The 23,802-nt window shown below is 37.1% G+C and overlaps 1 protein-coding gene across 5 annotated transcripts in view; it reads right to left on the reverse strand.

Annotated features, from left to right (window-relative positions):
* Positions 1 to 23,802, reverse strand: part of RAD18 (RAD18 E3 ubiquitin protein ligase) — a 115,709-nt gene that overhangs the window by 55,267 nt on the left and 36,640 nt on the right. For all 5 annotated transcript variants that reach the window (XR_016394755.1, XM_089919586.1, XM_089919588.1 and 2 more), the window contains 3 exons: positions 17,425 to 17,762; positions 13,398 to 13,497; positions 8,392 to 8,576 (listed from right to left, as the gene is read on the reverse strand). Coding sequence is in view for 4 of the 5 variants with exons in the window: in XM_089919586.1 (XP_089775712.1) it covers positions 8,392 to 8,576; positions 13,398 to 13,497; positions 17,425 to 17,762 (623 nt within the window). In the remaining variant the exon portion in view is untranslated. The remainder of the gene's footprint in view (positions 1 to 8,391; positions 8,577 to 13,397; positions 13,498 to 17,424; positions 17,763 to 23,802) is intronic.

Here is a 23,802-nt window from a genome sequence, read left to right on the forward strand (position 1 = left end):
CCGACCTAAAAAGCACAAGGAATATGAAAGTGGTGGTCAACCGAGGACAACCACAGCAACAACAAAATCCAAACCAATCAACCACACACAGTGAAGTCCTAGCAGAAGAGGAGACAAGTCCATTTTTTAGTCATTCATACTATTTACTTCAGCATTTAGAGTCTCACGTATTAAGTCTGGTTTTCAACCAAAATTTACAAGATACATGAACAAGCAGGCAAACAAACAACAATAACAAAACCAAACTCAGATATCAGTTGCCCAGATGTTACAACTACCAGACATGGAATTTAAAATAACTACGATTAATATGCTACATCTAGTGGAAAAGATGAACAACATGCAGGAACAGATGGGGCATTTCACGAGAGAGATGAAATCATCAAGAAAAATAAAACAGAAGTGTTAGAAATAAAAAAACGTTAGCAGAGATAACTTGACCCAGCTAAGGAAAGAATAGGTGAACTTAAAAATGGGATCGATGGTATTACCCAAACAGAAATAGAGAAAAAGGGGGAAAAAAACCACAAAAAAACCAGAATAGAGCAACTAAGAGCTGTGAGACAATATCAAAAGCCCTAACATACACGTAATAGAAATCCCAGAAGAAGAAAAAAGGGAGAGAAAATATTTGAAGATCTAATGGCCAGAATTTACTAAATATAATGAAAGATGTCAAACCACAAATGCAAGAAGCTTGAAGAATATCAAGCAGAATAAATAACAAAACAAAAACGCAATAATATACCTACACATAGACACACAAAGAAAATCTTGAAGCCAGTGAGAAAAAGGGGTATATACCACTCCAATAAAAGTCATGTATTACATCACTGCTCATCAAAAACTAGTCAATCCAGAAGACAACAGAATGAAGAATTTAAAGTGTTGGGGAAAAAACCTACCAACCCAGAATTCTATATCAAGGGCAATATTTTTCAAAAGTGAAAGAGAAATGAAGACTTTCTGAGACAAACAAAAACTGACAGAAGATATTATTAGCAGATCTGTACCAAAAAAAGTGTTAAAGGAATTTCTTCAAGCAAAAGAAATTTAAAACCAGAAATTCATCTCTGTAAGAAGAAACAAAGTGTTAGAAATGGTAAAAATGAAGGTAAATATGAAATATACTTTTCTTATTTTTAACTACTATAAAAGATAATTGTCTGTTTAAAGGAAAAACAATAGCAATGCATTGTGTTAACAGCATGACAACAACAGCACAAAGAATTAGGGACTGGGAGTAAACTGTTGTATAAGGTTCTTATACTACAAGCAAAGCAGTTTATTATCTGAAGGTAGACTGTGACTAATTAAAGGTGTATACTGTAAACCCTAAGGCAAACACTAAAATTTTGAAAAAGAGGTACAATAATAAGTCAATAGTAGAAATGAAATATAATTTTTAAAATACTCAATTAATCCAAGATATTTTAAAAAAAAGGCTAGAAGGAACAAAAAGCAGATGGAACAAACAAAACAACTAGCAAGATGTTAAGTCAAAAGCCAACTACATCAAATGTAAATGGTCTAAAGGCACTAATAAGAGACAGAGAATGCAGACTGGATTAAAAAAGAAAAACCAAACAATATACTGTCAACAAATAACCCATTTTAAATAAAAGACATAGATTCAAAATAGGTTCAAAACAAAGAACGGAAAGCGATGTATCCTGTAAATACCAATGAAAAGAAATCTGAAATAGCTATATTAATATGAGGCGCAAGAGACTCCAGAGCAATGAATGTTTTCAGGGACAAAGAGGGAAATTACAGAAAGCGGTCAAGTCACCAAGAAGACTTAACAATCCTAATGTGTTTGCACCTAAAACAGAAATCAAAAATACATGCATGAACAAGCACTTCTGTTTCCAAACAAGATGGCCTAGACTCATGTCTCTTCTCATTTCTCATAATCTTACCTGCAAAGTATAACTACAAACCCTGGATATAACAGACAAGGTTAAGAGAATTCTGAAAAGTGGAAGGAGGAAAATGGACTGGCTAAGGACCTCAGAATTTGAGGAACAACTCTGTGGTACGTTCCCCGGGTTTTCTTTTTATCTTCACAATATCCCACACTCGTCTCTGGTGAAGCCTGCAATCCAGAACCACCAACACTCACAGAAGAAAGAAAAAAAAAGTCTCAAGAAAAACCTATTTTAAGCAAAGGTCAGTGAAAGGGAGAGATCAGAAACCTTTCTGACAATATCGGACCTACTCCCTACTCCAGCTAAACACTGCTGATGCTCCCAGCCTGCCACACAAACTTCCCCCCACACTTAGTTAATTTAAAGGTCTGTAAAATTAAAACACAGGTACTATATTTACTGAAAAAACTCTGCATATAATCTGCAGTTCAAACCCATGTTGTTCAAGGGTCAACTGTATATCTCTTTAAAGCAGTTTACATGATATATCTGTTATTAATTTCTCATACTTAGAGGAGGAAACTAAATAACAACAATAAAAATTGGAAACAAAGGGCTTCCCTGGTGGCACAGTGGTTAAGAATCTGCCTGCCAATGCAGGGGACACGGATTCGAGCCCTGGCCCAGGAAGATCTCATATGCTATGGAGCAACTGAGCCCGCGAGCCACAACTACTGAAGCCCGTGCGCCTAGAGCCCATGCTCTGCAACAAGAGAAGCCAGTGCAATGAGAAGCCCGCGCACTGTAACGAAGAGTAGCCCCCACTCACCACAACTAGAGAAAGCCCGCACACAGCAATGAAAACCCAACACAGCCAAAAATAAAAACAAATAAATAAATTTATTTTTTTAATTGGAAACAAAGTGAAACAAATGAACTGTCACTGTATTACTTCAAATAACATAACCACAATAAAGGGAAAAAATAACTTATGAACACAGTAAATGACTATGTACCCTTAGTGCAGGTGATGGGGGAGGGGAGAGGGAAGACTGGGTAGAGAGAACTAAAAAAAAACCTGGAATTCTTTCTCTGGTTGCAGAGAGGTGTAGTAGTACAGATGAAGCAATTCTGAAACGATTTTAGATATATTACAGAACTGAACAAATTAGTAAACGTGCTGATGCCACTAAGAGGGAAGATTCTCCCTGTCGAAAAAGGGAAATACAAATATGAAATAGAGAAAGGTAAAGAAGACCCCTGTGGGGCTGGATTGAAAGTAAAGGTATTGGTATGTTCTCATGATTTCTAATATGTATAAGTGGATTTACATGCATACATATACATGTAGTATACAGGCATATATGCATGTGTATGTATACACATATCCATGTATGCATATGTATATGTGTGTATATATTCCTGAGCTCCACCTGCTGAAAGAGTCTAGAAGCAAAGGTACCAGGTAGCAATGAGCATAGCTGGTAGCCTTATCTTGTTTTCCCCCCAAAAGAACCAAAGCTTCTCAGGGAAATGGCTGATTCCAGGGCTGGGACAGGGAATCACTACCTTGTTATGCTAGAAATAAGGAAATGGTAAAAAATAATAATGATAATAATGAATCTATGGCATGAGGACCAAGGATCAGCATGGAGAAGCTCCCACTGGCCAAATCTAGAAACATAAACACCAAAATAATTAAGGATGGAAATAAGCTATAAATCTGTGAACCCATATTGATGATAGACAAATTAAATACAAGAAAGGAAGGCTCCTGTTTTCAGAACCATGGCAGGTGTCAACTGGCAAATGTGGAAGGAAGGCTAAAATTAGAAAATCAACATTGTGCAACTACACAGAAAAGACTAGTTCAGGTAAAAATTACCAAAGAATGCTAAATACAGGCGTGAGATTTTAATGAGGTATAGAATATTTAGATCGTATGAAAGTGTCTCTCTGCAGATTTCTTACTAGGAATAATGAGGAAACTACACAGTGAAGAAATCGACAAGGTGATCAAACCTGCCATCACAAATGAAGGGCACAAAGATGTCAAATACCTCCAGAGGTGATATTCTGAGAAGGACAAAACATCACTTATATAGTATTCTGGACACGAATATGCACAACCTGAACATAATTATAAGGAAACATAGGACAAAGCCAAAATGAGGAATATTCTATTTGGGGAAAAAACCCAACAACAACAAAGACTGTATTCTTTTAAAATGCCAATGTCAATGTCATAGAAGACAAAGAAAGGCTGAGGAATTGTTCCAGACTGAAAGAGACTGAGAGGATATTACAACTAAATTTAATAATGTGATCCAAAACTGGATCATGTAATGGAGGGGGAAAAAAAAATCCATAAAGGCCATTATGGGGTCAACTGCTGAAACTGGAATAGAGATGATAGATTAAAGAACTATTTAACAAAGATGAATTTACTAAAGTTGATAACTGTACTGCAGCAATAAAAGAGAATATCTCTTTTCTTAGGAAATACACAATAAAGTATTCAGGAGACAAGATTATACGCCTTATTCTCAGATAGTTTAAGAAAAATATATGTGTATATAAAGATGTACACACACACAAACACATATACATTAATAAAGAGAGAGAAACAGTAATTCATAAACCAAATGGGGGAAAATGTTAACAGGTGAATCTGTGTAAAGGGTACATGTGTTATGATAATGTTTCAACCTTCCCATAAGTTCAAAATTATTTCCAAATAAAGGTTTTTTTTTAAAGAATGCAAAGCTAAGACTTTTTCAGACAAATAAAAGTGGAAAGAACTTGTCTCAACACATGTGCACTACAAGAAACATTAAATGAAGATTTCCAGACCAAAAGAAAATGACATCAGACGGAAACCTGGATCTAAGCAAAGAAATAAGGAATACTATAAATGGTGAATGTGTAGGCACACAGAGACTTTCCTTTTCAATTTTTAAAATTTCTTTAAAGGAAAATTGACAGTTTAAAGCAAAAATGGTAACAAAGTATTATGAGGTTTATAACACATAGAAGAAAAATCTATGACAATAAAACCAAGGATGGAAAGGATAAGGTCCTTATGTTAAACACGTAGTACAATAATATCTGAAGGTAGACTGTGATAAGTTTAAGATGCACGTGGTAAACTCTAGAACAACTGCTAAAAGAAATTAAACAGAGGTACAGCTAATAAGCCAACAGTGGAGATAGAATAGAGAACTAAAATATAATCTAAAAGAAAGCAAGAAAAGAAAAAAAAACAAAGAATGGACAGGACAAAGAGAAAATAAAGAGCAAGATGGTAGACTTAAACCCAACCAAATAGATTAAATGAAAAAGTTTTAAAGTCTACAATTTAATGGTATATCTTGTCAAATTAAGTTTAAAAATCAAATCCAAACCACATACTGCTTACCAAAAAACAGTTTAAATATAATGACACGGTATGTTTAAAGAAAAAAGTGAAATAAGATTATTATTTATGGAATATTACCAGAGACTAAAACAAATATGTCATAATAATGAATAGGTTAATTCATCAAGACATAGCAATACTAAATGCACATACACCTCATTACTGAGATTCAAAATGTAAAGAAAACAGAGCATACTGAAAGGAAAAATAAAAAATCCACAAATACCCTTGGAGATTTCAATAATCCTCTCAGTACTGACAGAATCAGTAAACATAGCATAAGTAAGGATGTAGAATACTTGAACATACTACCTAGCAACTTTACATAACTAACACTACAGATCATTGAACCAAAAAACCCAAAATTTTCAAGTACTTAAGGAACACTCACCAAGGAAGACCTAATGCTGAGTTATAAAACAAGTCTCAATAAAGGTAAAAGGTCCGAAATCATACAGAACTGCTTCAATGGAATCAAATTAGAAATGATTTTAAAAAAAGATATCTGGGAAATACTCAAATATTTGGAAATTGAAAACACTTCCAAATAACCCATGGGTAAAAGAAGAGATCACAACAAAAATTAGAAAATATTTTAACTGAATGAAAAGGAAAATACCAGAGAAGTGAAAGCACATGGCTACATAAAAATCTATAAGCCCATGTTTATAGTAGCTTTATCCAGAATAGCCAAAAATTGGAGACAAGCCCAGTTGCCTATTAATAGTCATTTACTCATCATTTCAGCCAAAATCTAGAACATTTCCTTCACCCCCAGAAATTCTTCTGCCCCACTGCAGTAAACTCCCTCCCTCTTACCCTCAGGCCCTGGGACATACTGATCTCTTCTATGTCCCTATAGTTTTGCCTTTTCTAAAATGCTAAATAAATGGAGTTTTAAAATTATACAGTGTGTTGTCTTTTGTATCTGGCTTCTTTCACTTAGCACAATGCTTTTGAGATTTATCCATGTTGTTGCATTTATCAGTAGTTCATTTTTATTGCTAAGCAGTGTTCCACTGTATGGCTGTACCACGATTTGTATACCCATTCACATATAAATAGACAATCTCAATAAACAACAAAGCTGGAGGAGCTACATTACCAGACAGCAAGATCTATTACAAATTACTCATAAACTAATTAAGACAGTGCACTACTGGCACAAGGATAAATAAATGACCCAATGGAACAAAACAATGTCCAGACCCACACATATACGGTTAGCTGATTCTCAACCAAGCTGTACCAACAATTCAATGTGTAAAGGATGGTTTTTCAATAAATGGTGTGACATCAATCACCTATCCATATGGAAACAACAAAAGAATCTCGCCCCTTAACCTCGCAACGTATGCTAAAACCAATTCCAGATAAACTGTAGATTGAAATGTAGAAGCAAAAAGAATAATGCTCTTAGAAGAAAACATGATCTTGCGATAGGCAAAGACAAAAAAGTACTAACCAATGGGAAAATGCAACGAATTGGATATAAAATTTTAAACTTCTACCTCTCAAATGAAGCCATTAAGAGAGGGAAAAGATGAAATTAAAGGAGAAACATATATACACCCAGCAAGATGTGTATCCAGAAAAATTCACGTACCCCCACAAGTAAATCAGGAAACAACAGATCCACAGCACAGAAAAATCGGGCACAAGACTTAAATGGGTATTTCACCAAAGAGAATATCCAGGTGGCCAATAACAATATAAAAATATGCTGAACACTACAAGCCATTAGGGAAACAAAAATTAAAACCATAATGAGACACTACTGTGGACCCACCAGAATGGCCAAAACGGAAAATTGACAATATTGATGTTGTTAAGGATGTGGAAAAACTGGAATCTCGTACCCTCCTGATGAGAGCATACATTGGCACTGAGTTTTTGCCTGCACCCATGAAAGCTGAACATCTGCCAAAACATAATTTGGGGGATACGTATACGTATCCCCCAAACATGTGTGCCTACGAGCACCAAGAGACCTGCAAAAGGTTACTCATAGCAGCATTATTCTTAAAAGCCAAAGAGTGGAAAAATCCAAATGTCCATCATCCACCGAATGGACAGTGTAATATATTTATATAATAGAATATGCTACAGCAACAAAAAAATTTTAAAAATCACACTGTACACAAAAATATGGATAAACCTTATAAACATAATCTTGTAAAAAAATGAAATCAGACTGAGAAGAATGCATAAGCTACTTATTATTTCATTTATATAAAGATAAAATATAGGCAAAAATAGGCAAATGAATATATGGTTTGAGAAGTCAAGAAGGTGGTCATCTGTGAGAATGAAGGTAGTAGTGATTGGGAGGGGGCTTCTGTGATGCTGGTAGTGATCTGAGTAGTGGTTTCAAAGGCACTTTCCCTTTGCTTTGTGATAATTCACTGAACAATATATTTACAATTTGTGTAAGTTCCTATTTGCATATTATACTTTAGTTTTTTTTTAATTAGGTAATTCCATCCATATGCTAATAACTGAAAGAACTCCAAAATTTGTGTGTGGTTAAATGGAAAGAACAAACTATTAAGCAGTATGTATGTAAAATTAACATTTTTATAACAATAATGATCAAGGATATATTTTTGTGTATAACAATCTTAATAATCTAATAGTAACATTTATTCAATGCTGACTACTTGCTAAGGTATTATGCTAGGACTTTACATGCATTGTATCATTTATTCTGCTCAAAAACACTATGAAGTAGGTAGTATTATAACTCTTACTTTATGGGTGAGAAAACCGAGGTCAGATATAATAAGTAATTTGCCCAGAGTCAACCCAGTCATAAAGTTGCAAAACTAGGATTATAGGCCACGCTCTCTAGATCAACCTTCATATTCATGAGAAGCTGGCAGCAGTGGTTGCCTCTGAGAAGGGAAGGGGAACGGAGAGACGAGCTGAGAGAAAGGCTGGCTTATCACAGGACACTCTAGGTACCTTCGGAAGGAGTACATTTGCATACCTTACCTATTATCAAAAATGTATTAAAAATTTTTTCTGTGCTTTATAACCACTAAGCCACACAAAACTGCTTTATCCAGAGGATAAACACAACTCATTGTTTAATTACTTTACCTGATTTAGGATGCAAAGCATCACACTGGGCATTGTACATGTGTACAAATTCTTGGTGCCTTTTAATGAGCTGTTGTTTATTTCCTTGAACAGATAATCCATGCTGTTTTAGCTTTTTCTTTAAATCTCTATCTGAGAGCAAGTTATATACAGTTTTAGGCAGTGGTTTCCTCTTGTGAACAGAGCTGAAAAGGGAGAAAAGAGATCACTGAGGTTTACTGTGAATTATCCAGTGCTTTTCATGTAAAACAGTAATTTACCTTCTGACTCAATACCAAGGCGACTGGAAGAACAGCAGAACCATTAAGACAAAAACAGGAAAGAGAAGAAGGATTAAATTTACAAATAAAGTTGACAGTATTTTTCTGACAGTGATGCATCTAAAGTGGCAGTGGGACATTCCGATAGAGGGGTCTAGGTGGCAGCCAAAACTTAGACAAAGTTAGTTTAGGTCTCAGAGAGAGGCCTGGCCTAAAGACGCAGACCTGGGACTCATACAGAAGGCTTGTGGACTAAATCCTATGAGAAATTAGGGTCATTCTTACGTGAACTTATTCACTACCTCTTTAAAGCATGATTTTCCTAAAATTTGCCCATGGTTTCCACACAAATCTCTATAAAACCAGCTATCTCAGGTGATTAGAGTACAAATGCTATCGCGGGTCAGGCTATGGATTTAAGAATATCATCATATACAGCTTCTTTAAAAAAATTTCTGATGCATAGCCAAAAATGCCCACTTAGGCCCAAGGCAATCACTTTGCAAAAGCACTAGATGAAATAAAAGAAGACTTGTTGGGATGGTTAGCTTTACCCAACTCATTACACCAATGGAAAAAGAATTCAGACAGCTGATGGGTAGGTAGTATTTATGGGATCATCTTCAAAAGAACACAACTGAAAACAACAGCAAGAAACACAGCACTGTTTTTTTTTCCTCCAACTTCAATTAATTATATTAACAAATATATAAGGCATTAAGAAGTGTCCTGGCAAAATCCCCACCTGGCTCTTCACTGTATTTACATAACGAATACAATGATAAGCACTAAGCTACAATTTTAAATATGACAAAGCTCTATCGAATGACTTTCTTATACTCCCTCTAAACACCAATTAAGAAACATTATTTCTTTAAATAGAATATGTAGAAGTCAAGCTACCTAAGGGTATCAATGACTTGAGACAATTATTTAAACAGGAACCCAGAGTGAATTTTAATCTATTTAATCTGATTATACCTGGTTCTCTAAGTACATCACCTGGCTCAACACTATAGCAATAAGGTGCTTAATAAACATGTATTCAAGGTAGTCACTACAACTGCAATCATCTTTAGATAAAATATCAAAACTTCAGGTAAGAATTAATAGGAACTTGAAAGTAATAGGTTTATCCAGAAAAACAAGATTTTACAAAAGACTTGCATATAACTAGCTGGCACAAGGCCATGCTGCTCAAACTTGAGTGCATCTCAGAACCACCTGGAGAGCTTATTTAAAATGCAGTTCTCAGTCGCATGGAGACACCACCCACCAATTCTGACTCAGCTCTTTAAGTGGAAACCTAAAATCTCTATTAACAAGGTTTCACGTGGAAATCTAATGCAAATGGTCCAGAGACCACACTGAGAGGGAGAGAGTACAGTTGAATACAGACTGAAAACAACCAAACATTCCTCTATTAACCAACAGTACCATTCCCTGGCTAGGTTATTTCTTTTATGCTCTATCAATATGGTCTAAAAGCCAGAAATAACTATATAACTGCAGAAAGACCTGTAAACCCTCAACAGATTACATTTTTCTGAAAATTACTCTTATAATGACAGACAGCCTATTGGACTCTACAACACGGATAAGATTACGGCTAAATAAAATCACAGAAGGTAGCAAGAGCTGAAAAACCTTTTGTAGGAGTTTATACAAGAACACTGTGAGGGATAATTCAGTAAGTCTGTACCTAAAACATTTTTTAATTTTATTAGGATAGATGATAAAACTTACAACCGTGAATTTCTAATGGAAAACTCTACTGTTCACTGGCATTTACAATGAAAAGCACCAGCAGAAATCAACAATTTCTGTCATGAATTTTAAAATACGAAGCCTGATAAATGTTTCCCAAAACACGAAAATGCTACTTTACCTTTCTTCCATGATTTGGTGAAACAGTAATGCATTTAAGGGTCCTAAGAATCTGAGGACCTCAAAAGGAAGAGTATTCTTTGAATCAACTCTGATATGAATCTACACGGAATGGGTTAAGGGCTGTATCCAAATTAAAGAAGTGGCCTGTTGGGGTGTTGTGGAGAAAATTTTTTAAATGTCAGAGATTCTTTTATGTGACCAGACCCCAGGACCGAGGATGTAACTAAAGAGAAAGGTGGTTCAATGTCTCCCTAAGTGTATCTTCACAAACACTAGCTTTGCAAGATGAGTTATAAGGACAAAAAGGTTTTAAGATCAAATAAATTTAGGAATTACTGGATTAAACAAAATCCAACAATTATGTTTGACGAAGGAATTCTCAGAGCCTTCAATACACTAACTTACACAGTGACTCTTTCCCTAAGAGAGAGAGAAAGAGGGAGTGAAAACAGTGCTTCTAAATTGCGCTACAGAGTAATCGGCAGGATTATAGTATTCCACAGAGCCTGTTTGGAACCACTACTGGAATTTGAACTTAATTACACACAGAGGACTACGTCTTTGGATAAACTGACAGAGCTAAGAGTGTTAGAAGAAATACAATGGATGCATCTAGAGAAAGAGCAGTCCAAGCAAGATTATCAGTGCTGATTCCTTACTCTTCAAGGAGAAAATGCCCAGCTTCTATATTCCCAACTCACTCTTCAGGAAAAAACATTTCTAAAGAGAAAGGCAGGTCATTAGATTCTCACGGCTTATGAGAAATAATCCTCGTGATGATCCAGCTTTATTCCAAATTTCGACTAACTAGGCAACCTAAAAATCTAAATTTTATTCTCGTCAACAAACGTACCCACTAGGAGTGAGTACTGGGCACGCAGGACCGCACAAGCATCTGTCGCAGGGACCTGTGGAGGGATCTTGGGGCCTCAAGGCCACTGTGGATACGAGGCAGGGACACAGAGGGAGGTCAGAGAGAGGAGCACAGTCCCCAAGCCCTCCACCTCCACTTTAATGGAATAGGGCCAATTTTCTCTGTTTTATATGTTATGGTTCACTGTGCATTTTCACTTGAAGAAAAGGTCCTGCTCAGGGAAAGAAGTTAACTATCAAGCTAAGAACACGACAGTAAGGACTGGCAACTGGTGCCCCCTGCTGTAAACTAATAAGGCATCACTGTGCCTTATATGTTAACTTTTGTAAATTATAACAGCCAGAGTTTGTCCCTCGGAACCTGCATTCACTCTAGACTTACTCATAAAATCTAGTGACACCATTTTAGCTTTACTCACAAAAGAACAATAAAATAGTCCTGTCTTAGCGGCACGGTTTCTGGCACTCTTCCAAGTTCTTCCAAACAGACCAAACCTAAGAGCTAATCATTCTGTTCATTCCCACCTCCCGGATACGATTAATTTCTTCAGTTTCCGCCGTCTCCTTTCCAGATCTCGGAATTATCACCTATTCTCTCCCTCTTCCATCCTAGAGGAAGGGTTCCTTCTGCATGTCAAGGATAACTTCATTACTGGACTTTTGATCTCCTGTTCTTTATATCACCTGCTCTCTCCCTGGAGATAGCAGGAGGCTAAAGGCTTATATAATTTTGCTATTTTAAAAAATAAAATCTTCCCTGATCTTGCTCCTTAATCCTTCCCCAAACTACCATCTCATCTCTCCTCTTCCCTTTATCACCAGACTCATCTAATTTGCGGCTTCTGCTTCCTTATTATCTTCATTATCACTGATTCTTTAACACCCTACAGGTTAACTTTGACTACAATTTGATTCCTAACTTACAACTTACATGTGTAACAACAGTGGCCTAGTTTAATAAACTATTAATAAACTATTGTGACTTTGATGTATAAGGCGAGGCAGAATAGTGTGAGTTTAGGTGCAGATACTGGGTCGACAACTGAGTTATCTCACCTGGGTAGCTGGCCGGGACACACACACACACACACACACACACACACACACACACACACTCTACATTTCAAACACACCCTTTTGAGTCTGCCACACACACACACACACACACACACACACACACACACACACACACTCTACATTTCAAACACACCCTTTTGAGTCTGCCCCACAGACAAACTATACAACTGCAAGCTTCTACATATGCAATAACAGAGAAAACCACTGCCTTCAAAATGCAAGCCTACTGGTTGCATCCTTCCAGAACAAAAGGGTGTTAAGAGCAGAGAATTTGACTTTCATTCACCAGTGATTCACCAATGCTTTGTAGAATGCCTGGTGCACGGTTATGTGCTTAACTATTTGTTGAATGAATAAGTGATGCCATATTTTCTAAAGCAACAAAAAAAAGGCAAAAAAAATACCCTTTTGTACCTTTTTTCTTTTTAATTTTTATTGGAGTACAGTTGATTTACAATGTTGTGTTACTTTCAGGTTTCGTTTGTACCTTTTACTGTCATGTGTATATAGTATGTCATGTGTATATAGTAATTAACTATTCAGAATTTTTGAAAAAGCTAGATTTTACAAATTTAAACTTCTGAGCTTCCTAAGAGCCAAAAACAGATTTGATGTGTTCTATATTCAGAGTCTAACCTTGCTTTCTTGGGCCAAGGGCTTTATGGTAGTTCTAAAATTCTAAGAGAAGAAAACAAGTTTAAAAAGAACTGAATTCTAAATCACTAGTTTCTTGTTAAGTCAAATTTTATTAGCATATAATAAAGTTACTTATATGTGGCAAGGTGGGAGTTGAGGAAAGAACAAGGAGAGAGTGGACAAGGAGGGCCAGTGGAGTTGGCTCACATTTTATAAACCACAGGAGGCAACAAGCTAAAGTAGCTCAACGGTTATGCTTAACTTTCTTACCTTCTGAGGCTTTCTTTCTTCTCTTCACGTGATAAACAGCTGTCTAAGTGCTTGTTAATGTGATTTTCTGGAATATGAACCCCACAAACAGGACAATCCACTGTATTTTTCAAAAAGAGAAAGAGATTTTATTATTTGTGGAAAGAGCAAAAATAATATAACCCAACACCTTTCAGCAACTAAGATAAAAAAAGGAATCCAACCTTAACATGCACTTGGAAAAGCAAAAGAGAAAAAGGACACCTCAGGGCAGCAGGAGTAGAATAGACTGCTTACTGGGTAAGGGCTACATGGTGGAAAGTCACATAATTAGAATCCTGGGCCTAGAGGAAGAGACTGCGAAGAAGTTTGGAAATCCGTTTTTTAGAAAATGCTTTAGTTAAATCTTTTCTAACAAGGCGTGACAAAGCTATAAAACTAATATTAAGTTTTCCCGTCTTAGGACCCATTCATGTTTAGCACCGAAGCAATCTTAACCACCTGAGTAAGATATACCTGCCACAGGAGGAAGGTGAGGTGAGGGTATGTACAGCTAGGGGCATGTGGGATCTTAGTTCCCTGACCAGGGATTGAACCCAGACCCTCGGCAGTGAGAGCACGGAGTCCTAACCACTGGACCACCAGGGAAGTCCCAGCATTTTTTTTTAACTGAAGTAGAGTTGATTCGCAATGTTGTGTTAGTTTCTTGTGTACAACAAAGTGATTCACTTATACATATATATAGATACATATATCTATTCTTTTTCATATTCTTCATTATGGTTTATTACAGGATATTGAATATAGTTCCCCGTGCTATATAGTAGGACCTTGTCGTTTATCTATTTTATATACAGCAGCTTGTATCTGCTAATCCCACACTCTAATCTATCCCCCTCCCACTCCCTTTCCCCTTTGGTACACATAAGTTTATTTTCTAAGTCTGTGAGTCTGTTTCTGTTTCGTAGATATGTTCGTGTTGTATTTTAGATTTCATATACAAGTGACATCATATGGTATCTGTCTTTCTCTTTCTGACTTGCTTTGCTTAGTATGATCATCTCTAGGTCTATGCCTGTTGCTGCAAATGGTATTCTTTCATTCTTTTTTATTGCGGAGTAATATTCCGTTGTATATATGCACCACATCTTCTTTATCCATTCATCTGTCAATGAACATTTAGGCTGTTTCAATGTCTTGGCTATTGTAAATAGTGCTGCTATGAACATAGGGGTGCATGTATCTTTTCGAATTATAGTTTTGTCTGGATATATGCCCAGGAGTGGGATTGTTGGATCATACGGTAACCCTATTTTGAGTTATTAAAGGAACCTCCATACTGTTTTCCTCAGTGGCTGCACCAATTTACATTTCTACCAACAATGTAGCAGGGTTCCCTCTTCTCCACACCCTCTCCAGCATTTGTTATTTGCAGCCTTTTTGATGGCCATCTGACCAGTGTGAGGTGGTACCTCATTGTAGTTTTGATTTGCATTTCACTACTAATTAGCAATGTTGAGCATCTTTTCATGTGCCTGTTGGCCATCTGTACGTCTTCTTTGGAGAAATGTCTGTTTAGGTCTTCTGTCCATTTTTTGATTAGGTTTTGTTTTTTTATTATTGAGCTGCATGAGCTGTTCGTATACTTTGAAATTAAGCCCTTGTCAGTCACATCATTTGCAAAAATTTTCTCCCAATCCATAGGTTGTCTTTTTGCTTTGTTTATGGTTTCCTTTGCTGTACAAAAGCTTTTAGGTTTGATTAGGCCCCATTTGTTTATTTTTGCTTTCATTTTATTCTATTTTGGGCCGCACCAGGCAGCTTGTGGGATCTTAGCTCCCCGACCAGGGACTGAACCCAGGCCCTCAGCAGTGGAAGTTCTGTGTCCTAACAATTGGACTGCCAGGAAATTCCCCTATGTTTGCTTTTATTTCTATTGCCTTGGGAGACTAACCTAAGAAAACACTGGTATGATTTATGTCAGAGAATGTTTTGCCTGTGTTCTCTTCTAAAAGTTTCATGGTGTCATGTCTTATATTTAAATCTTTAAGCCATTTTGAATTTATTTTTGTGTATTGTGTGAGGGTGTGTTCTAACTTCATTGATTTACATGCAGCTGTCTAGCTTTCCCAACACCACTTGCTGAAGACACTGTCTTTTCTCCATTTTATATTCCTGTTTCCTTTGTTGACGATTAATTGAGACTGTCAGCATTTTTAAGCAATAAACTGTTGTTTTTTTTTTTTTTGCGGTATGCAGTCCTCTCACTGTTGTGGCCTCTCCTGTTGCGGAGCACAGGCTCCGGATGCGCAGGCCCAGCAGCCATGGCCCACGGGCCCAGCCACTCCGTGGCATGTGGGATCTTCCCGGACCGAGGCACGAACCCGTGTCCCCTGCATCGGCAGGTGGACTCCCAACCACCGTGCCACCAGGGAAGCCCCAATAAACCATTTTTTAATCAAGGTGTGTATATTGTTTTTGTAGACATAATGCTATAGCACACTTAACAGACTACAGTATAGTGTAAATATAACTTTTATATGTACTGGGAAACAAAAAAATTCATGACTCACTTTATTGTGATTATTTGCTTTACTGCAATGGTTTGGAACCAAACCCGCAATTTCTTTGAGGTATGCCTATACAAGTGTAGCGTTAAAAAGTGGAAACACAATCATTCTGAAACTGTTTGATGAAATTAAGGGACCTGTGGAGGTATCTCAGGGCCTAGAGGCCACCATGGCTAACAGGCAGGGATGCAGGGGGAGCTCACGTGGAGAGCACAATCCCCAGACCCTCCAAATCCACTTTAATGGAGCAAGGCCAATTTTATCCACTTTGTATGCTATGGTTCACTGCAAGATTTCGCTTGGAAAAAAGGTTCTGCTACAGGGAAAATGTTATCAACTTAAAAACATATAATAAGAAGTGGCAATTAATAAAAAAAAATTGAAAAAGATAAGATATCCTAGGAAATGTAAGTAAAAAATTCACATAGCCATATGAAATTTAAACACTTGAGTACTAATAAACTAATTTCAACCTAAGTTTAGTAACCACTAACAGCCCTGCACTGTGCGTGGTATGGGCGTACCAAAAATATCTAATACAGAGTTTCTACCTAAAAGGTGCTCTGAACTTCACTGGCAAGAAGATATGGAAACAAGAGAATAAACAAGCTGACCTAATCATCAAAAAGTTAAGCCAACTATACACAAAACAGTCCAGAAAACAAGTGCTGTAGTACTTTAGTAATGTGAGAAATCAATACTATGTAACATAACCAAAGAATGGTTAGATCTGGATAGAGTCTGGAAAGGTGGAACAGGGTTGGCAGACATTTTTAGCAAAGGGGCAGGTAGTAAAGATTTTAGGCTTTGGGGGCCAGATGGTCTCTGTCACAGCCAATAAACCATGGCAGGTAGCATGAAAGCAGCCATAGACAACAGGTAAACAAATGGACATGGCTGTGTTCCAGTGAAGCCTTGTTTACAAAAACGGGTGACAAGCCAAATCTGGCCTGCACGTTGTACTTTTCCGATGCCCGAGTGTTTTCAAGGAATAGTGGGGAGATCAGCTTGGCTATGGCAGAAGGATTTTGAGAGGGAGAGGTGAGAAATAAGGTCAGACAGCTAAGGGAGTGGTCAAACTGTCTAAGGCTATAAATGCCACTCAGAACAGCTTAGAAGTGTTCAAGTGCTGATACCTTAAGATAAAATGAGCTCTTTAAGGTTAAACTGGAACTGATATAAAGGATGAGGGGGGAATGAAAAGCTGAAAAACAGAAAGGTACGTCATACGTGAAGTACGAACTAATTAAAACGGCTTCACTTTTCCAGCCGTCAGCCTGAATTCCTATTCTATGAGGCAGAAAGAGAACACATCTGGAAGCACTGCCTACATCCATCTCTGAGGCTGTTACAAGATGAAAGCGGGTCTGCCCTTTCCCATTCCTTCCCCCTCAAAAATGCTGCTTATATATTAAGTCATGTGGGATGAGAAGGTTTCTCTTAAGTAAGAAAACAAACATGTGAAAATAATTTCCTACCTTTAGTAACTTCTTTCAAGGCCGATGTAGAGGGTGTCTCAGGAACACTAGCCTCTGAGAAACCTGGAGCTGACTTTTCTACGGACGGTGTCCCTCTGGTCTTTGCAGAAGAGCTCAGCTCTTTTTGAGGGCTGAATTTGCTTTCATTCTCTTTTATCAGCAACTCTGACACAGAACCACCAGCTTCTCTAATCAAGAAGTTCTCCATTAGCCTGCTTCCTTGCTTTAATGAATGTCTGAAGGCTACAGAAGTGTGCACTTTGGCAGCAAGGTTCTTTGAAGAGGAGGAAGCAGAAGAGATGGGTGGTGACTCTAAGGCAAACTGCAACAGATGATTCCTTGAAGCAGAGAAAACATAACAGTTAATTAAGACCTCAACTTCTGTATACATAATAACCTAACTGACATAAGCTGTGCTCTCAACACTTGTTTCTACGAAATATAGAACTTACTCTACAATGACAACAAAACCAGTGTTTCTTCTAGACTAAACTACAAAGCAATAAATCTGATTTTAAAAGCAGTTCACCTGTCTATAAAAGATAATGGGAGGACTTCAGATTCTGGTCACAAAGAATAGCTCATATGAGACTTACTCTCCAACCATAAATAATTTTAAATCTAAACAGAACATATAAAACTGTCTGTAAGCATGGACTATAGTCAACACAGTGGAAGGAACAGAGATTAGAGCTCTGGGCAAAGATCACTAGGACTGGAGGGACAGGGTGCTGGGCAGGGAGGAGCCACAGAATACCCTAAAAGTCTGCTGAGAAATGCTCATCAATTCCTGATCATCTCCAGGGCTGGAGAAGCATAAGACGAAGCCATAGGAGGCCCGGCAGGAAGCAGATGCCGGGAAGCTGAGATTCTAAAGGTCAATGCTGGAAAGCTGTTAGAGTTTGAGCCCAGCCAAAGCTGAGAGATTTTGGTAAAGACCCTAGACGTTCAGCTGAAACCCCACAAAGGCCAGGGAAGGACCACACTCTAGAAATAGAAACAAAAGTGAAATAGCCCAAATCTAACAAAAAACTAATCCAAACCTTGACAGAATGAAAGTGAAGAGCTAGTAATTTAACTGCATGTCAGAACAAAATTCAACATTTTTCAAAGGAAGGTAATTCACAGCCTCTATAACATTACATCCACATTCAACAAACATTCAAAAATTACTAGACATGCAGAGAAATAAGCTACTAATCAAGAGATAAAATAGTCATTAGAAGCAGATCCAGGTGATCCGAGTGGCATTAGAAGAACTTCAAAAGAACTATGATTGAGACATGATGAATAAAGAAAAAAGAAGAAAATAATAGACAAATGAATTTTTAAAATTCTATGCTGTAAGAGGGAATTAAAACCCATCCCAAAAAAGGATAAAACAAACAAAATGAAACCTAGGCACATGATAATCAAACTGCTGAAAAATGAAAGAATAAAGAGTAAATCTTGTAAACAACCAGAGAAAAATAAGACACACTACCTCTAAGGCACAGTTCCCCAACCTTGGCACTACTGACACTGTGAGTCAAATAATTTTTTGCTGTAAGAGACTGTTCTGTGCCTTGTAGGAATATCAATAGCATAACACCCCTGCCCCAGGTTGGGACAACCAAAACATAAACAGATATCACCAAATGTTCCCTGGGGGAAGAAGTAAAGAGAAAGCAAAACCACTCTCAGTTAAGAACCATGGCTCTAAGGAAATAACAGTAAGAAATATCATTGACTTGTCAACAAAACCTATGGAAGCAAGAAGATAACAGAATGACATCTTAAAAGTACAGGAGGGCTTCCCTGGTGGCACAGTGGTTACGAATCTGCCTGCCAGTGCAGGGGACACGGGTTCAAACTCTGGTCGGGGAAGGTCCCACATGCCCCGGAGCAACTAAGCCCATGCGCCACAACTACTGAGCCTGTGCTCTAGAGCCCTCAAGCCACAACTACTGACCCCACATGCCACAACTATTGAAGCCTGTGTGCCTAGAGCCTGTGCTCCTCAACAAGAGAAGCCACCACAATGAGAAGCCCGCGCACCACAACAAAGAGTAGCCCCCACTCGCCATAACTAGAGGAAGTCCGCGTGCAGCAACAAAGACCCAATGCAGCCAAAAATAAACAAATAAATAAATTTATTTTAAAATTTAGTTTTAAAAAAGTACAGGAAAAAAAACACAGATGAATTCTATTCCTATTGAAAATATTCTTCCAAAATGAAAGCAAAATACATTCTTAAGCAAACAAATGCTAAGAGAATTCCTCACCAAGAGACAAGAATTACTACAAGAACTGTTCTTCAGCTTAAGGAAAATAATCGTAGATGTAAGCACAAAAAAATGTCAGCAAGGCTCGAGAAAAGGTAAATATGTGGTTAAATTCAAGAGTATTGACTTTTAAAAAGCACTAGCAATGGCTTGTGGAATTCATAACATACATGGAAGTAAAATAACTCTAACATAGCAAAAAAGAGACATTAAGATAATGCAAAAATATTATAAAATTCTTGCATTGTTCAGGACATGATAAAAGTACTAATTTATGGTTAGTACTATAATACGTTAAGGATGTATTTTGTAATTTGTTCAGTAAAAACTAAAAAGAGCAACACTAAGAAGTATAATGCCAAAACTTGAGATAAAATAATAAAAATAGTCAAAAAAAGGACAGGAAAGGAATAATTTTTTTAAAAAGAACAAATGGACAAAGAGAAAACAGAGAGCAAGTAATCAATTAAATGTAATGGATACAGACTCCAGTTAAAACACAAAGCTTATCAGACTGGATTAAAAAATAAGATGCAACTATATACTGTTTAAAAGAAAACACTTTAAATATAAAGACCCAGGAAGATTGGGGAAAAAACGGTGGGAAAAGATGTACCATGCAAACACTAACCAAAAGAAAACTGATGTGGTAATATAGTGAGTCTTTTTAATAAATGGGGCTGGAGCAAATGAATATCTGCTGAGAAAAAAATGAATCCTGACGCTTACCTCCATCATACCTAAAAATTAACTTGAATAGGTTCATAGGCCTACCTATAAAAGCTAAAACCACAATTCTAAGAAAACATATGAAAAAATCTTTATGACCTGAGGTAGGCAAAGATTTCTTAGGCAGGATTAAAAAAAAGTTATAATCATTTTATAAAAAAGAGAAAGAGACACAGAAAGAGAGAAAGAAAGAAAGAAAAAGAGAGAGACAATAGACTGGACTTCAAAATTAAAATGTCTGTTCATCAAATGACACCCTTAGAAAATGAAAAGGCAAGCTACAGACAGGAAGGAAAATATATTTGACCAAAATACATAAAGAACCACTAATCAATAAGAAAAAGACAAACAATGCAATTTTTTTAAATTGGCTAAGAAACCAGGACACTTCACCAAAGATAAAAAGAAGAGTCAATAAGCACATGAAAAGGTACACTAGTCATCAGGAAATGTAAATTAAACCACCATGAGTTACCATTTCACACCCAATAGAATGCTTACAAATAAAAGGACTAACAGTACCAAATATTAACCAGGATGTGGAGCAACTGAAATTCACTGTGGTCCAATCCAACCGGAAAACTGTTTGCCAATTCCTTATAAAGTTCAATATACATCTGCCCTATAAGCCTGCAATTCCATTCCTGGATATATACCCAAAAGAATGAAAATAGACGCCTACACAAAGACTGCACACAAATGTTCACAGGAGCTTTTACAATACTAGCCATAAATTGGAAACAATTCAAATTCATCAATAGAGGTATAGATAAGCACATTGTGCATATTCATACAATGGATACTCTTCAGCAGTAAAAAAGAAAATACCGACACAAGCAACAACATAGGCGAATAACAGAAATAGTATGTGAAGCAAAACAAAAGAATAAACGTATACTGTATGATTCCACTTACATGAAGTTTAAGAACAATCTATGATGATAGAAACCCAAATGGTCTATGGGGGTGGGACTGACTAGAAGCAGAATAAAGAAGTCATGGTATGGAAATGTTCCGTATCTTGACTATGATGGTAATGACATAGATGTATGATTATCAAAATTCAATGATCAAAATTCAGACTTTATGTATTTCATTATATGTAAATTTTACCACAGTGTTAAAAAATCAAGAAAAAATAAAAACAGTAACAATAATTTTTAAAAATCTCACTGATATACTAATGAGAAAGGCTACAACTAGAAAGACCAGGAATAGCAACTGTTGGTGAGGCTATGGAGCAACTGGAACTCTCATACTTCACGGTCGAAATGTAATTGTTTTAACCATTTGGAAACTAGCTTTAAAGATACCAGCAAATAAATGAATGCCTAGTCTCTGACCTAGCAACTACACTTCTAGATATATGCCAAAAGAAATACATGCCAAAAGATATGTACCAGAATGTTCACAGCAGCAGTATTCATAATAGACAAAAGCCAGAAACAGCCCAAATGTCTATCAATATGGAAACAGGGAAAAAATAATCCATATACTATCATTTGAATTCAAAAGATTCAGAAAAAGACCAAATGCTTACCACAACGACATATATTTTTATGGAATTTCCCTTTCTCTGTTGGCCTGAAGTCAATAAAACTACTCTATTAACACTCATACCACCTCGGGGTTAGTTACTTCACTGGGCAGGAAATAATACAAAAAGAAAAAAGCAGTACATATCTTATTCTGCTTTACAGTTTTACAGAAACCCACAAAAACTCTATTTACAACAAGATATCCTGCTGTATATCATATTTAATTGCCAGTCATACTCTGAATGCTTTGATCGTTTTAAATATGTCCTTAGATTAACAGGCATATCTACTATTTTCAACATTACTATTAAATATTTTTAAATGAATAATCAGGGTTGAAAGAGGGTGAGTAGATGTGTAGAAGATCAAGAACGTCCATAAGCTGATAAATGTTTAAGGAAGGTGATGTGTACCTGAGGGTCATTACACCATGTTCTCTATTTTTATATATATTTGAACTTTTCCACAATAAAAAGTTTGAAAGTGAATAAATAAAAGCTACAGTGGGAGGTTAAAAAAAAAATTCAGGATCTTCGTCTTTGCGAGGAAAGAGAAATAAAGTAAAAGTAGAGAACCACAATCATTAAGTCTCTTTTTCTTCTAGGATGTGGATTTGGTACAAAGAAGGTTCTAAGAAAAGCTTTCATCTCATTATGACAAAGTAAAAGACACACTCTCCAACTAATGGATAAAACGATCACTGATAAATCACTTCCATGCTGCTACACAAGTATACCTTTTCAGCTAAGTGTCTACCCTAGAGATAACTCCTTTTTGCTTTTACTCACAATTGAGACGAATTTTAGTCTTCCAATTTGATCTCTTACTTCAACACGTGCCAATGAAGAACGTGGCAGACAGCTGCACCACTGCAATAATAAAATTATGCCCCATGCTAAAATTAAAATTCATTAACTTCTTCAGGTGCCTGCTAATCTCAGCAGTGGAAATACAATAGAGAACAAAATAGTTTCTGTCCTCATGAAGTTTACACTATAGTAAGGGAAGAGAGAATAGACAGCCACAACATATGTGAAAATTACTATGAGAAAAAGGAAGCCGATGAAGCCATGAATTCGGAGAGGATAAGCTTGATACTCTTTACAGGATGGTCACAGAAGACCTCACTGAGAAGATGCCTATGAAAAACACAGCCCAAGAAAGTAGAGGATTAAACTGTGTGGACATCTAGGGAAACACTTTCACTCAGAAATAACAGTAAGCAGAGTCTCTAAGGTCAGAGTGTGATTAACATGTTTGAGAAACAGGGAGAAGGCCAGTGTGACTGGAGCTAATTGACCTGGCGGAGAGAAGCAGGCAAGGAAGTCAGGGAGCCTACTCTGCAGGGCCCAGAGGACTGCCATCGACACGACTTGGGGTTCTGCTCCAAATGAGATGGGAAACCACATCTGAGTGACATGCAGTATGACCTACTTTTTATTTTCAAGGATCGGTTTGGTTGCTGCCCTCAGAAGGACTGTAAGAGGACAAAAGCAGAGGTAAGGCCACTAAGAAGTAATCACCGTATCTGGGCTGACGCTGGCTTGAACAGGGTTGGCATGGTGAGGGAAAGTTGTCAGATTCTGGAAGGAGAGCAGAGATAGAACCAATGGGACTTACTGATGGAATGACAGACCAAGTGTGAAAGAGTGGGGTCAAGGATGACCCCAAGGTTTTTTGGCCTTGAGGGAGAGAGGCGGGAGCTGCCATTTACTGAGATGAGCGAGACTGTGGGAGCAGCAGATTGGGAGTGGGGCCTGGGGGGCAGCAGAGGGAATCAGTTTAGTTCTGGTTTTAAGGGGTCCAAGCAGTGGTGTGAGATAAGCAGTTGGATATGTGACGATGAT

This window comes from Delphinapterus leucas, chromosome 10, assembly GCF_059928025.1.
Source record: "Delphinapterus leucas isolate spDelLeu-1000000601 "Yukka" chromosome 10, BTC_Dleu_Yukka2, whole genome shotgun sequence".
NCBI lineage: Eukaryota > Metazoa > Chordata > Mammalia > Artiodactyla > Monodontidae > Delphinapterus > Delphinapterus leucas.